At 54.8% G+C, this 14,941-nt stretch overlaps 1 protein-coding gene across 1 annotated transcript in view; it reads right to left on the bottom strand.

Moving 5' to 3' along the window:
• The window catches only part of LOC122428163, a 38,638-nt gene extending 25,423 nt beyond the window's left edge, over positions 1 to 13,215 (bottom strand). The window contains exons 1-2 of the mRNA XM_043447971.1: positions 13,080 to 13,215; positions 12,846 to 12,943 (exon numbers count right to left, since the gene is read on the bottom strand). Of these exons, the coding sequence (XP_043303906.1) occupies positions 12,846 to 12,943; positions 13,080 to 13,215 (234 nt within the window). The remainder of the gene's footprint in view (positions 1 to 12,845; positions 12,944 to 13,079) is intronic.
• Positions 13,216 to 14,941: the final 1,726 nt, after the last annotated feature.

Here is a 14,941-nt window from a genome sequence, read left to right as displayed (position 1 = left end):
ATTCCTGAGCCCCACCCGGTCTCCCAGGCAGTTCTCCTGAGATGCCCTTTCTGGCAGTTTGCCTTGCACACTGAAGCCTGAGGTCAGAGCCCGCGATGGAGTGAGAAGCCTGGAGTTGGCCTGGAGCCTGGCATCTGGCCGCCGCTGGGCCCGCTGGAAGGGCTGCGATCCTGTGTGTGTGCCCAGCGGGGCTCGTCTGTGTTTGTTGTTTCTGGCCTAAGCGGCTGAGACCAGCCCCCGTCAAAGCTGAGCAGACCTCCAGGCCCCGTGATTTCAGGAACTGCCCTTTACAAAACAAGGATATCGGGACCAAACAGGCTGTCCAGATGACTGATGCCCCCCGGGCCGGGTCGAAGGCCTGCAGGAAGCAGTCAGCAGTTCCCCTGAACTGAGGACGCCACCCCCACTGGCTCAGGCTCCGTCCGGGCAGGCATCGCCCTCTGCCCAGGGATCACTGATCCTGCTGCCCTATCTCCCCCTCCTTGGCCCATGAGCTGGCCAGGGCCGGGGACTCCTCCGCGTTTAGAAGAGGGGTGCTCCCTCGTCAACGGCTTAAGTAACGTGGTGTGGGCACTCGGAGGGAGTTGGTCAGAAAGGACCAGCCTACATGGGAGCAAGGCCCAGACTGGCACACCCTCTTATCACACCCGCAGAGGGGCTCCGTGATGCCCAACACGTCAAAGCAGCCCCTTCTTTTTAAAAATGAGGGATGAGGGGCTTCCCTGTGGGCTCAGTGGTAAGGAATCTGGTTGCCAGTGCAGGAGACGTGGGTTCCATCCCTGGTCTGGGAAGATCCCACTTGCCGAAAAGCAACTAAGCCCATGTGCCACGAGTACTGAGCCTGCGCTCTAGAGCCCGGGAGTCACGAGTACTGAGCCTGCGCTCTAGAGCCCGGGAGTCACGAGTACTGAGCCTGCGCTCTAGAGCCCGGGAGTCACGAGTACTGAGCCTGCGCTCTAGAGCCCGGAAGTCACGAGTACTGAGCCTGCGCTCTAGAGCCCGTGCTCCACAACAGAAGCCTCTACAATAAGGAGCCCTTGCACCACAATGCAAAGAAAAGCCCATAGCAATGAAGACCCAGCATGGCCATAAATAAATAAATAAAATAATTTTTAGCAAAATGAGGGACGAGGTTCTGAGCGGCCACAAGGCTGGCAGTGGCCAGGTCGCAGAGGTCCCTCCCATCAGAGGACAGGCTCGCCCCACTCCCCTGGGCCATGTGGCCCCTGAGTGGTGGTGGTGGGGGCCGGGAAGGGCTTGCCTGGAGGCGATGGGAGTAGGAAGCCCCCGACTGGGATGCATGGTGATGGCTTCGCCGCTGCCGTTTCCTCGGGAGCCTGGGGAGATCGCTCAGTGATAAATGAGACCCCAGGGACACCCAGATCCCACAGGCCCTCACAAGGTCCAGAGCACTGACGTTCCTAAAGCAGGGTACGGCCACCCCCTAGAAACTCGGACCTCCTCCCAGCCCAGGCACCAGGGGGTGGATCTTGAACTTGGCTAAGCAAACATTAACCCAGCCTCAGCACACAATTTAGAGAGGCCTCCTCGGAGGGCAAGGATCCTCCCAGCCAAGATCCCCTCATGGAAACAGGGTCTCACAGCCGGCCGAGCAGGGCAGGAGGGCCTGGGGGGAATTTCCGCAGGACTCCCCTGACAGTCACTCTCAGCTGTGCCTGAACCGCACTTGGGTGATGCCGCCTCGGATTGGGGGGGGGGGGGCTCAGTCCCCACTTCATTCATTTAACTGCTTCCCATCTCCTCTCCCTTCCCAGTGAAACCTCAAGAGCCCCCCACCCCAGCCAGCTCTGCTTTCCCTCCTGAGCCTGGCCTCCTCCACTCCCCACTCCCCAAAGCAGCCCTCATCTAGGCTGCCAGCACCTTCCAAGATAGTAAGTCTGATGGCTTTGTCCGCATCTGCATCTCACCGGCCCCTCAGCGGCCACTCTCTGCCCAGCTGACCACACCCTCCTCCCACTCACTAGCCACTCCACTCCGTCTACACTCATCCTTAGGTGTGAGCACGAACGTCGAGGACTTCAGAGCCATCTGCCCGACTCGGATGGTCCAGGTGCCACTCTACCCTGAGGGCAGAGCCAGGCCTTTCTCTCAGTGGGACTGGAAAAGTGCCCTATGGCCCACCACCCACCCCTCCTTCCTCCAAATCTCAGTAGCGGAACCACCAGCCACTTGGCACCTGGTCTTTCACTTTCCCTGGACCTGTCACGTTCAAGCCACCCTGTTCCCTAAGCAGTTGGGGCCCTTGGGCTCCTTGAGCCCCACTGTGGTCCTCTGCATTTGCGCCTCCTCTTCCTGGTCAGCATCTCTTCCAGGTGCCGACCCTGACTCCTGTCTGCCTCTGAGTCTCCCTCCTGCATCGCCTGACGTGGACAAGCTGTCCCTTCCCCAGCGCCGAGGGCCCTGAGCACCTTTGGGCTGAACCCAGGTGCCCCTAGATTAACACTCAGGATCCTCAAGGGCTCTGTCTGGGCAGTCTGCAACCGTTTGTTGAATGACTAACAAACTGGTGCCTGAACAGGAGCTGTGTGCGGGGCGGGGGTGGGGGGGGGGGGAGGCCTGCCCGTCCCAGACACGCAGAAGGGGCAGCCCCCCAAGTTACTGCCTCTGATCAGGCAAAGCCGTGCAGGACACTGACGCCTATCTCCCGCCCATTTCCAGGTGTCCACTTTCCTCCTGGTTCTCCAGCGGGCAGCTGGGTGGGAGGGACTCACTCAGGTCTTATTCACAGGGCCACTGCACGCTCCGAGCAGCAGCCCTGTGGCAGGCGGGATGTCCACACCTGCACCCTTCACACATCCAGCCACCCAGCTGCAGGTTTCACAGGCCGCATGGTGTGGGGAGTGGTCGGAGCACCCACAGGTTCGGTGCCAATCCAGGTGGGAGCCCGGGGTCTCTCCTCAGTGTGCAGGTGGGCATGGCCTCCACCTCCCTCCCCGCACAGAGCTCTTCGGCCTTCACAGAGGGCAGCTATGGGTCCCAGCACCTCACACACCAGCCCTGGTAGTGCTGTGCTGACCCCGCACGCTACGAGGTAAGGTGGTGAACAGCACAGCTTCCATCCAGGTGGGAAGCTGGGTGAGCCCACTGCTCTGGCCTCCGTTGTCCACCCTGGCCGGGGGCCCAGCACCCACCTGGTGTGGGGAAGGGGAGCCCACAAAGGAGAGCAATGATCATCATAGCCGGTGGGGGCAGGGTCTGGCTGCTGGCAGCACTGCCCAGCCCCACCCTATGCCCGGCCCAGTGCTGGGCACTGGGGACCTGGGGGCATGGATGAATCAGATGGCCCTGCCTGCGGGAGCTCTTAGCCTAGTGGTAAAGACAGCCAAGGAAACAGAGTGACCATAATGGAGGATGAGCAGGGAGGCCAGGCCCACCAAACAGCCCCCAAGTTGCCCAGAGAAGGCCAGGGAGGCTGCCTGGAGACGGCCAGGGAGGCTACCTGGAGGAGGGGCTCTGAGCGAGGCCTTAGCATGTGAAGCACATTCCCTGGTGGGGAAAGTAAGCAAGCCTGAGACATCTTGTAGGTCCCGAAAGCAGGAAGTGGGTTAGATAGATAGACAGACGACAGATGGGTGGATAGTAGCTAGATCTACGGGTCCCCACAATGACGGGACCAAGTCAAAGAGACGCAGGGAGGGGCCCATAAAAGAGCGATGACTATCATCAAGGCCAGTAGGGGCAGGGTCCAGACAAGAGCTCACAACGGCCAAAGCTGGCACAATTTAAGGAACAAAATAAAGTGGTATTGGATGATAACCCCAGGTATGAAAGCCTGGTGGGCTGCAGTCCATGGGGTCGCAAAGAGTCGGACATGACTGGATGACTGAAACAACAGCAATAAAAGGAATATGCCTAAGTCCATGCCAATATAACTCAAAGATTGCCTAAGTAAATGGAGGAGAAAGAGGTGAATCTCCCATGTAGCAGAGCTCCAAGTGATTTATGCAGCTGCTCCACCCCCCAGGAGGGGCGTCTCCCTCCCCAGTCCTCAGGGGTGACTGGGCAGGTGACTTCCTTCTGGGAAGCAATGCATGGAAATGAAAGAGAAGGGTAATTTCACGGGAGAAAGCCTGACAATCACTACCTGGGCTGGGGGATAGAGGCCGACATTGGCAGTGACAGGTCTTGTCAACATCAGGCACCCTTGCCAGGACAGAGTGAAATGGGCATTTAACCTCTGTGGCCTTCCTCCCCCAAACCCATGACCCCAGTATTACCATGAGAAAAACTTCAGACAAACCCAAATTGAGGATGTACATGGGTGGGGTAGGGTGTCAGGGGTGAAAAGATTAACTCAGCTTGGGAGTCAGAGAAGGTTTCCTGGAGATGGTGACATTTGCTTAGGGCCTTGCTTCCCTTGGTATGCAGATGACACCACCCTTATGGTAGAAAGCAAAGAAGAACTAAAGGGCCTCTTGATGAAGGTTGAAAGAGGAGAGTGAAAAAGCTGGCTTAAAACTCAACATTCAGAAAATGAAGATCATGGCATCCAGTCCCATCACATCATGGCAAATAGATGGGGAAACAATGGAAACAGTGACAGACTTTATTTTTTGGTCTCTAAAATCACTGCAGATGGTGACTGCAGCCATGAAATTAAAAGACGCTTGTTCATTGGAAGAAAAGCTATGACCAACCTAGACAGCATATTAAAAAGCAGAGACAATACTTTTCTGACAAAGGTCCATCCAGTCAAATCTATGGTTTTTCCAGTAGTCATGTAAGGATGTGAGTTGGACCTAAAGAAGGCAGAGTGCCAAAGAATTGATGCTTTTGAACTGTGGTGTTGGAGGAGACTCTTGAGAGACCCTTGGACTGCAAGGAGATCCAACCAGTCCATCCTAAAGGAAATCAACCCTGAATATTCATTGGAAGGACTGATGCTGAAGCTGAAACTCCAATACTTTGGCCTCCTGATGCAAAGAGTTGACTCACTAGAAAAGACCCTGATGCTTGGAAAGATTGAAGGCAGGAGTAGAAGGGGAAGACAGAGGATTAGATGGTTGGATGGCAACACAGACCCAATGGACATGAGTTTGACCAAGCTCCGGAAGTTGGTGATGGACAGGGAAGCCTGGTGCACTGCAGTCCATGGGGTCGCAAAGAGTCAGACACGACTGAGCGACTGACCTGACTTGGCTTTCTTAGTGCCTCAGACTATAAAGAGTCCATGGGCAATGCAAGAGACCTGGGTTCGATCCCCTGGAGGAAGAGAATGGTATTCTTGCCTGGAGAAGTAAATGGGCAGAGGAGCTTGTTGGGCCACAGTCCATGGGGTCACACAGAGTCAGACACAACAGAATCACTAACACTTTGGGCTTCCCAGATGGTGCAGTGGTTTAAAAAAAAACAACTCTACCTGCCAATGCAGGAGCCGCACGAGATGCAGTTTCGATCCCTGGGCTGGGAAGATCCCCTGGAGGAGGAAATGGTGACCCACTCCAGTGTTCTTGCCTGGAGAATCCCCATGGACAGAGGAGCCTGGCGGGCTACAGTCCATAGGGTTGCACATGGTCGGACACAGCTGAGCAGGCACAGAAGCTAAACAACCTTGGAGGGTAGGTCAGAGCAGGCAAGGAAGGCCCAGGTAGACGGCCCAGCATGGCCAGAGGGCAGGGCTGGGTAAGGGTGAGGAGGGAGGGGGGGCGGTGGTGGCCGCAAGGAGAAGGGCTTGTCATCCCTTAATAGGAAGGGGAAGGAAAGTGCCTGCGATCGGGGCCAAACGACAGGAGGGTGTGACGGACCTCCTCACAGCATCCATGTTTGGGCAGCGGGGCCCGTAAAGAAGCCAAAGGGCCTCAGGACTGGAGGCCATGGTGAAGCTCAGGAACTGGGACGGTGGGTTCGGCTCATGGGAGGCTGATGGCGTGTGTGTGTGTGTGCACGTGAATGTACTCAGTCGTGTCCAGCTCTTTGCGACCTCAAGGACTGTAGCCTGCGACAGGAGGCCAACTAGGCTCCTGCCAAAGTGGACCCCCTACCCCAGAGTCTGGGTTTTAGATTCTCATCACGAAGGCAAGGGTCAGGCAGGCGAGGCCAGGGAAGAAACATGCATTCCTGCTGGAGAGGCAGGGACACAGCAGGCCCAGAAGAGGCCAGGAGCCCTCCGCCTGGGGTCTCCAATCATCACCCTCTGCACCCACACCCGGTCAGGGGGCAGGAAGAAGGGAGCAGCCTGTGCATCACTGCGCTTGGCCATTTCTCATGGGGAGAGCTTGGCTCAAGCTGCTCCCATGCCCAGAATACCTTCCTTTCCCCGTGGCAGCCGGATAGACTCTTACACATTCTACCAAGCCCTGCTTGACCATCATCTCCTCTGGGAGGCCTCCCAGATCGCTCCCAGTTCCAGGAGAGAATAAGGAGGAGCAGAACAAGCTGTTTCTTCCATTGCCCCCTGCCTCCCATGGACACCGACCTTTTCCCTGCACACCCCTCACCATGGGTCGGCTACGAGTCTCCCTTTCCATCTGGTCCCTGCCTCAGAGCCAGCCGTGGCTCCTGACACGGGGTGGGGGCTCAGGCTTCATTAGCTTTCCTTAGCCTTTCCTTAATTGTCCTCTTTTATTCCCAGTGGGCCCTGGGGACACCACCTCGCACTTGAGCATCGCGTCTCTTTAGGCTCCTCTGGGCTGGGACCGACCATCAAATTTTCCATGTTTTCCATGACTTTGATAGTTCTGAGGACAGGCCAGGCACTTTTGCAAGCTGAACTTCAGCTGGGGTTTGTCTGCTGTTTTCCTCAGGCCCTTTACTCTTAATTTTCAACAAACAGAATCTGCTGTGGGTTTTGGTTCCAAGTCAGGCTGGACCACACCCTCTCCCAGCAGGTATTTGTAACTGAACCTCACTTGAGACCCCATGGCTCAGCTAGTAAAGCATCTGCCTGCAATGTGGGAGACCCAGGTTCGATCCCTGGGTTAGGAGTATCCCCTGGAGAAGGAAGTGGCCACCCACTGAAGTACTCTTGCTTGGAAAATTCCATGGGTGGAGGAGCCTGGTGGGCTACAGTCCATGGGGTCGCAGAGTTGGACACGACTGAGCGACTTCACTTTCTTTTCTTTCTTTCCCACCTGAGATGCTGGAGGAAGAGAACAAGGACTCCACAGAAAACAGGGCAGACTAGAGATAGTTCCTATTTGTCTGTGTCCTTAAAATATATGAAATGAGGCTCAGTGCCCCAAGCCAGAAGGACAAAGTGGTCCCAAGACACCCTCTGTCACCTCCCAGCTCCTCCCTGACATCTGTTGGCACACCCTCGGCAGGCTGTGGGGCGGGCAGGGCCGCGCCAAGCTGAGGGCGGGTTACCAGTCAACCAGCCAACTCCTATAAAGCCACAGTGCCCTTTGCCCAGAAGCCCCACCTGTGGGAACACTCTGCAGACGACTGCCCGCTTCTGACAGGCCAGGGCTCTGAGGGGGTGGGGGCTCTGCAACAGTGACACCTTGGAAATGACCCAGGTGTCGCATAATTCACGCTCCAGGCTGGCACTGAGCAGCCTGAAGCCAGTCTCAGGGCCTCAGCAGGGGAAGACCTCTGAGCCACAGTAAGTGGGGAAAGCAAGAAGCAGAGGGATCTGTGCACTACCTTCTGTGTTCTGAAGGGGGTTTAGAATTTCTTCATATTCCCTGCCTTTGTGAGAACAAACTGGAAGGATCAATACATCAGCGGCCTCGGAGGGCTGAGCAGGGAAGCCCCGGGGACTTTTTAGGGTGGTCCTGTGATGGCGGCTACCTGATGCTGTGCGTTTTTCCAAAGACTTTAAACTTTATAGCACAAAGCGAACCTTAATGGATGAAAATAAAACAGAATAAGGAGGACTCAAGAATCCCAGGATGGAGGCCGAGTCCAACAAAGCTGTGAACTGTACGGTGAATGAAAAAAGTGCCTCACTGACCGGAGGTGGAGGCGCCTGCCCACCAGCCCAGCGATGAGTGCCGGCTGAAGACTGAAAGTAAAGGCCCCACCTCTGTTCCCGGGCTCAAGCTGGTCACCATGTTTCCCACGGGGCCTGGGTTTCAAAATCTTAACGCTTCTGTACGTGTGTCCAGCGGTCTGAATGTCTACAGTTAAGTAGATGGTGGTCGGTGGTGACAGACGGGTTTCTCACTGTTGGAGCAGGAGTTACAGAAAACCCAGGAGAGGAAGCTGGAATGACCCGTGGGGTGCTGGCTTAGAGATGGAGACACCAGTGCAGATTTGAATTTCACTGGGCAGAGATACATGTGTCACATGTAGAAATACTCATTAGATTTGTGTGTATACAGGTTAGAATACACGTATACACAGGCAAACTTGCAGATATATGTATGTAGACAGGTTAGTATACACATACACACACCAACTCATAGTGGTTGGATGAATCACAAGCTGGAATCAAGATTGCTGGGAGAAATGTCAATAACCTCAGATATGCAGGTGATACCACTCTAATGGCAGAAAGTGAAGAGGGCTAAAAAGCCTCTTGATGAAAGTGAAAGAGGAGAGTGAAAAGGTTGGCTTAAAGCTCAACATCCAAGAAACTAAGATCATGGCATCTGGTCCCATCACTTCATGGCAAATAGATGGAGAAAAAGTGGAAACAGTGACAGATTTTATTTTCTTGGGCTTCAAAATCACTGCAGATGGTGACTGCAGCCATGATATTTATAGACACTTGCTCCTTGGAAGAAAAGCTATGACAAACCTAGATAGCGTATTAAAAAGCAGAGACATCAGTTTGCTGACAAAGTCCACCTAGTCAAAGCTATGGTTTTTCCAGTAGTCATGTATGCATGTGAGAGTTGGGCCATAAAGAAGCTGAGTGATGAAGAATTGATGCTTTTGAACTGTCGTGTTGGAGAAGGCTCTTGAGAGTCCCTTGCACTGCAAGGGGATCAAACCAGTCCCTCCTAAAGGAAACCAGTCCTGAATATTCTTTGGAAGGACTGATGCTGAAGCTGAAACGCCAATACTTTGGTCACTTGATGTGAAGGGCTGACTCATTGGAAAAGACCCTGATGCTTGGAAAGATTGAGGGCAGGAGGAGAAGGGGACGACGGAGAACGAGATAGTTGGATGGCATCACTGACTAAATGGACATGAGACAGAGCAAACTCTGGGAGACACTGAAGGACAAGGACAAGTTCACGGGGTCGCAAAGAGTCGGACACGACTGAGTGACTCAGCAACATAAACAGGCTAACTCATAGATGTGTGTGTTTACACGGATATGTGTACACATACTCTTGTATCCATCCATGGGTTTATATACACGTATATGTCAGCTGAGAGGACCTAAAAGAAAAGACACATGTAGCAACAAGCACACGCAGCGTGCAGATAAAACACCTCGGCTCCTAAAGCCATTCTCCAAGGAGCAGAACCTTTGGAGAACTGGCTGATTCTAGGACTGGGTCAGCACAGACACATGGTAAGCCTGGCCTGTTGTGACAGAAACATATCTGAGGTTATTGATATTTCTCCCAGCAATCTTGATTTCAGCTTGATATTCATCCAGCCCAGCATTTCCCATGATGTACTCTGCATATAAGTTAAACAAATAGGGTAACGATATATAGCCTTGTCACACTCCTTTCTTGATTTTGAACCAGTGGGTTGTTCCATGTAAGGTTCTAACTGTTGCTTCTTGATCCACATACAGGTTTCTCAGAGATGTGTAAGGTGGTCTGGGATTCCCATCTGTTGAAGAATTTTCCAGTTTGTTGTGATCCACAGAAAGGCTTTTGCATAGTCAATAAAGCATAGGTAGATTTCCTTTTTTTTTTTTTGGAATTCCCTTCCTTTCTCTATGATCCAACAAATGTTGGCAATTTGATCTCTGGTTCCTCTGCCTTTTCTAAATCCAGCTTGAACATCTGGAATTTTTTGGTTCATGTACTGCTGAAGCACTGTCAAGTCAGTGATGTCATCCAGCCATCTCATCCTCTGTCGTCCCCTTCTCCTCTTGCCTTCAATCCTTCCCAGCATCAGGGTCTTTTCAAATGGGTCAATTCTTTGCATCAGGTGGCCAAAGTATTGGCCAAAGAATGGTCATCATCAAAAAGTCTACTAAAAACTTGCTAGATTGGATGTGGAGAAAAGGGAACCCTCCTAAACTGTTGATGGGAATATATATTGGTGCAGCCATGATGGAAAACAGTATGGCATTTTCTTTAAAAAGTAAAAACAGAACTACCATGCAGTACACTGTGCTAAGTTGCTTTAGTCGTGTCTAAGTCTTTGCCACCGTACGGACTCAAACTCGCCAGGCCCCTATGTCCATGGGATTCTCCAGGCAAGAATACTAGAGTGGGTTGCCATTTCCTACTCCAGGGGATATTCCTGACCCAGGGGTCAAACTCGTGTCTCTTATATCTCCTGCATTGGCAGGCAGGTTCTTTAACCACTAACGCTACCTGGGAAGCCCCAGAACTACCAAATGTCCTAGCAATCCCACACTTGGGCATATATCCAGAAAAAATTCTAATTCAAAGAGATATGCACTTTCTTGTTGGTCCAGTGGTTAAGAATCCACCTGCCAACGCATGGGACATGGGTTGAATCCCCACTCTGGGAAGAGTCCACGTGTTGCAGAGCTACCAAGCCCTTGGGCCACAACTACTGAGCCCAAACGCCTTAGACCCCCTGCTCCACAACAAGAGAACCCACCTCAATGAGAAGCTCATGCACCACAGTTAGAAAGTGGCTCCCGCTTACTGCACCTAGAGAAAGCCCACATGGCAATGAAACCCAGCTCAGCCAAAAATAAATTTTTAAGAAAAGATGCATACTCTCCTATGTTCATAGCAGTTCAACTATTCACAAGAGCCAAGGTGTGAAAACAGCCTAAATGCCTATTGACAGATGGATGAATAAAGAAGATATGGTACATGTATACAATGGGATATGACTCAACCACAAAAGAGAATGAAATGATGCCATTCGCAGCGACGCAGATGAACCTAGAGAGTGTCACGTTAAGCGAAGTGAGTCAGAGAAAGACGCTTACATGTGAAATCTAAATATCGACAGAAACTTATCTATGAAATGGAAAAAGATTCACAGACACAGACAATAATCTTGAGGTTGCCAAGGGGGAGAGGGGGATGGAGAAGGGTATAGTGGGAGTTTGGGGGTTAGCAGGTGCTAACTATTATATATAGACTGGATGAACAACAAGGTCCTACTGCGTAGCACAGGGAATTCTCTTCAACATCCTATGACAAACCATATGGAAAGGAATATGAAAAAGAAAGTGTGCCTATGTACATGCATAAAACTGATTTGTATTTCTGTACAGCAGAAATTAACACAACACTGTACGTTAACTGTACTTCAATAAAATAAAATTTAAACAACAAACAAACAGGGAAAGTCTGGGCAACTGTCCCAGCCCAGGAGCCCTGGGAGATGTGATGACTAAATGTCACATGGTGTCCTGGATGGGGTCCTAGAACAGAAAAGGGACATTAGGTAAAAACGAAGGGACCCCAAATGAAGTGTGGGCTTTCCTTAGGAATGATGAGCAAACCCTGGCTCACGAGCCGTTACGGGCGCCGCAGACGCGTGGGGTCGCAAGAACCCTGTGCGCTCCATTTGCAATTGTTTTGGAAGTCTAAAAATGCTCTTTAAAAAAATCAAGTCTATTTTTTTTTTAAAAAGGCCCAGTAAGGTGGAACCACCTGGAAGTGTACAGAGAGAACAATTAAAGGCCAAAGAGCCTGGAGGGCATGTCCCAGGCCAACTTGCTGTGTGGCCCTGGGCCAGCCTTGCAGCGTCTCTGAGCCATGCCTCCCCCAGCAGCAGGAGGAGGGTGAGAGGGCCCGAGCCTGGCTCTCCTTGCCATCCCTGGGGCCCCAGGAAGACCAAGGCAGACCTTCAGAAGAGACCCCGGTTCCAGTCACTATGAGCTGGGGGTCCCTAGCAAGTTATTCCACCCCACCCCCCCGGAAACCCAGCGCTGGGCCAGGCCCTTCCATGGGTCACCTGAGAATCCCATAGACAAGACTCTGCCTGGGGCCTCACCCGCAGCCCCCGGGGGAAGGAGGAAGGGTCACCAGGCTCACAGGGTGTAAGGGTCGGAGGGGCACGGCCTCGCCTGGATCACAAAGCTGCCCCCTCACCACCGGTCCATCTGTATGAAGTTGGCAGTACATCCCAGGACCCGGGGACAGAGCTGCCGCCCCCTTGACCCCTCTGACCCTTCCCTGTCCAAAAGGCCCTCTTGGACAGAGGGACTGTCCCCAGGGCTGCAGGGACATTGGCCCCTAGGGGACTGGGATGGGAGCTGGGGAATGGAGAGGGAGCAGAGACCCCCCAGGGCTGATCCCCAGGGAGGGTGGACAGCCTTAGGGGCAAGGGACATGGCCCCCACCCCAGCCCTCCAGCCCCAGGCTCCCGCCCCTCTCCAGGATCATTGGTGCTGGACTCAGCCCCTGACTGCCTAGGGACACTCTGCTGGCCCCAACACGAATGCTGTCATCTCGCAGATGGCAAATTGAGGCTCCGAGGTGAGTCCCTTACTCGCAGGCCAGGGGCTCAGACAAGATCGGAATCTCTGGGGCTGTAGCCTCCGGGGCCATAAAGAGGCCCACCCCCACCCCGACCTGGGAAAGGCATGCACCTCCTGCTTCACTACTGCCGCCTCGACAAGGTCCAGCTTCACGGCTCGCGGCCCCCTCCTCGGACATGGGGCCGCTTGAGCACTGCCCCACCTCTCCCCAGACAGGATGGTTTCAGGGTGCACGCCCGTGCACACCCTCCCCTGGCTTCGCCTGTCCTGACAGGTGACCCTCCACACGCACGCACGGGGCTGGGGACAGCTTTGTAGGCCGTCTGGAACTTACCACGCTGAGCAAGGGAAGGGGGAGGCTCCTGGGGCCCCGCACCTGCCTCGGTTCCTGTCCTGGCCCCTCGCGATGGTCCCGGCCGTGTGATGCCTGTCCTGGCAGGAAGGCACACAGTTGCAGCGAGCTGGCCCTCCAGGCTCCGATCAGGTGGCCAGGGCTGTCAGCCCGGGTCATTGGCTGGGCCTGTGGCTGGCCCGCCCCGCCGGGAAGGGGCCGGGTCTCCTCCACGACCTTCCTCCTCCTTATCTGCGTCGGTGGAAGTCAGCAATTCCCAGGTCAGCATTCCCCGGCCGGGTGGGGAGGAGCTGCCTGCAGGCGCGAAGAGCAGGAACCTGGCTCCCTGACCGGCCTGGGTGCCAGGGGACATGGGGACATGGGGACACCAAGTGACAGGTGCCGCCTCTTGGGTGTCCGTGCCTCAGAGAGGTAGGAGGCTGGGCCTTTGGATGCTGGGCTGCTCACAGCTCTTTCTGGGTTGGGTTTCTATAGCTAGGGGCTCAGCAAATGTCCTCTGAGCAGCCACTGTGTGCTGGGTCTGGCCACGCCAGCAGCGGGCCTCAAGGCGTCCAGAGGGACCATGTCCCAGATGAGCTTCTAACCAGACACCGAGTGGCCTCAAATTTACAGATCCTTGACTCCAGACCCACCAGGTCAACACCCACTGGGGCAGGGCCTAGAAATCTGGATTGTTAACGAATCCCAGGTGGCCCCTGTCATCAGGCAAGGGGTCCCCCGTCCCAAATGATATGTCTTCAGACATCCAAATAGGTGGGCAGAGTCACCGGGGGCCTGTGACAGACGTGCCCCTCCCCCTTCTCAGATCCCCGAACCACTGCAGGGTGGGGGCCGTCCAGGACTGGCTGTGCGGCTTGGGGCGAGTCTCAGCCTCTTTGTGCCCCCCTTTCCTGCCTGTGAAACGGAAGACCGCTCAGTACCAGCCCCTCGTCCATGTTTGTGAGGAATACATGCGTTAGGAAGTTTCGAGGGCTCAAAACAAAGCCCTGCCCACAGACATAAGCACACACACATACCCATATACACACACACACACAACACACACACACCCATACTCACAATCCATCCAAACACATATACACACCCACACGTGCACAGACACACACACACCCCCACACACAATGCACCCATACACATATATACACATACACACAGACACACCCATATACATACACACCCATACACACAGTACACGCATACACCCACAAACACACACACACACACACACACACCCCCAGCTGGGCAGTCTTATCAGGCCCCCTGTGGCTCTGACGTGTCTGCACGAGGTGCAGTGTGCTGTCCCGGGGGAGAAATGGCTCAAGCAGGAAGGGTGGGGCTGGAGCCGGCCGCAGGGCAGACAGGAGCTGGCCGCTGAGTGCCCGCCGCCTCTGAGGATGGCCGAGTGAATGGGCGAGTGGATCAATGAGGTACGAGGTGCCTGAGGCTCTCTCTGCTTTGACTCACGAGGAGAGCGCAGAGTTCGCCCCCACACACCCTCCAGGCCTGTCCCTGTGGCCCCTGCCGCTGTCGCTCCAGTCCGGAAGCCCGGCCGTCCCCCCGTGCTTCCTCGGGCTCGCCGGTCCGGCCTGTCTGAGGCCGGGGCTCTGGCCTCGGGGCTGGCGCTGCTGCAGTGTCCCCAAGTGTCGGCCACCCTCGGTCCACAGGCGAAGGGCTTAAAGCCCTCTGCTTCATTTTCAACAGTGGAAAGCTAGAGATTTCACCCTAAACCAGGTATCTGGCTGTTCTGAAAAGTCGGGACGTCTGGACCTACAGGGCTGTGTTCCCCGGCGCTCACCAAGGGCCCGCTGCACCCTCGTAGAGGGCACGCTGTCCCGCGGCCACTGGGAGTGCCCCCCGCTCCCGGCTGGTGCCCTGCAAGGGCTGAACCGTGACCCTCGTCCCTAGACCAGGGCTTGGCGGCTTGGTTCCCAGGAGCCAGCTCAGAGCCTTGGCATTCTCAGTCGTGCCCCCGCCCCGCCCTCAAGCTCCGTCCTGTGACTGACCCGCAGACCCCATCCAGCGGCCAGGGGAGGCTGCCGGTCCCTGGCCCCAGGGAGGCCAGATCGGGGGCTGAGAGG

This window comes from Cervus canadensis, chromosome 26, assembly GCF_019320065.1.
Source record: "Cervus canadensis isolate Bull #8, Minnesota chromosome 26, ASM1932006v1, whole genome shotgun sequence".
Classification (NCBI taxonomy): domain Eukaryota; kingdom Metazoa; phylum Chordata; class Mammalia; order Artiodactyla; family Cervidae; genus Cervus; species Cervus canadensis.
Note: the sequence above shows the minus strand (reverse complement) of the source record. Positions and strands in the feature narration are given on the sequence as shown.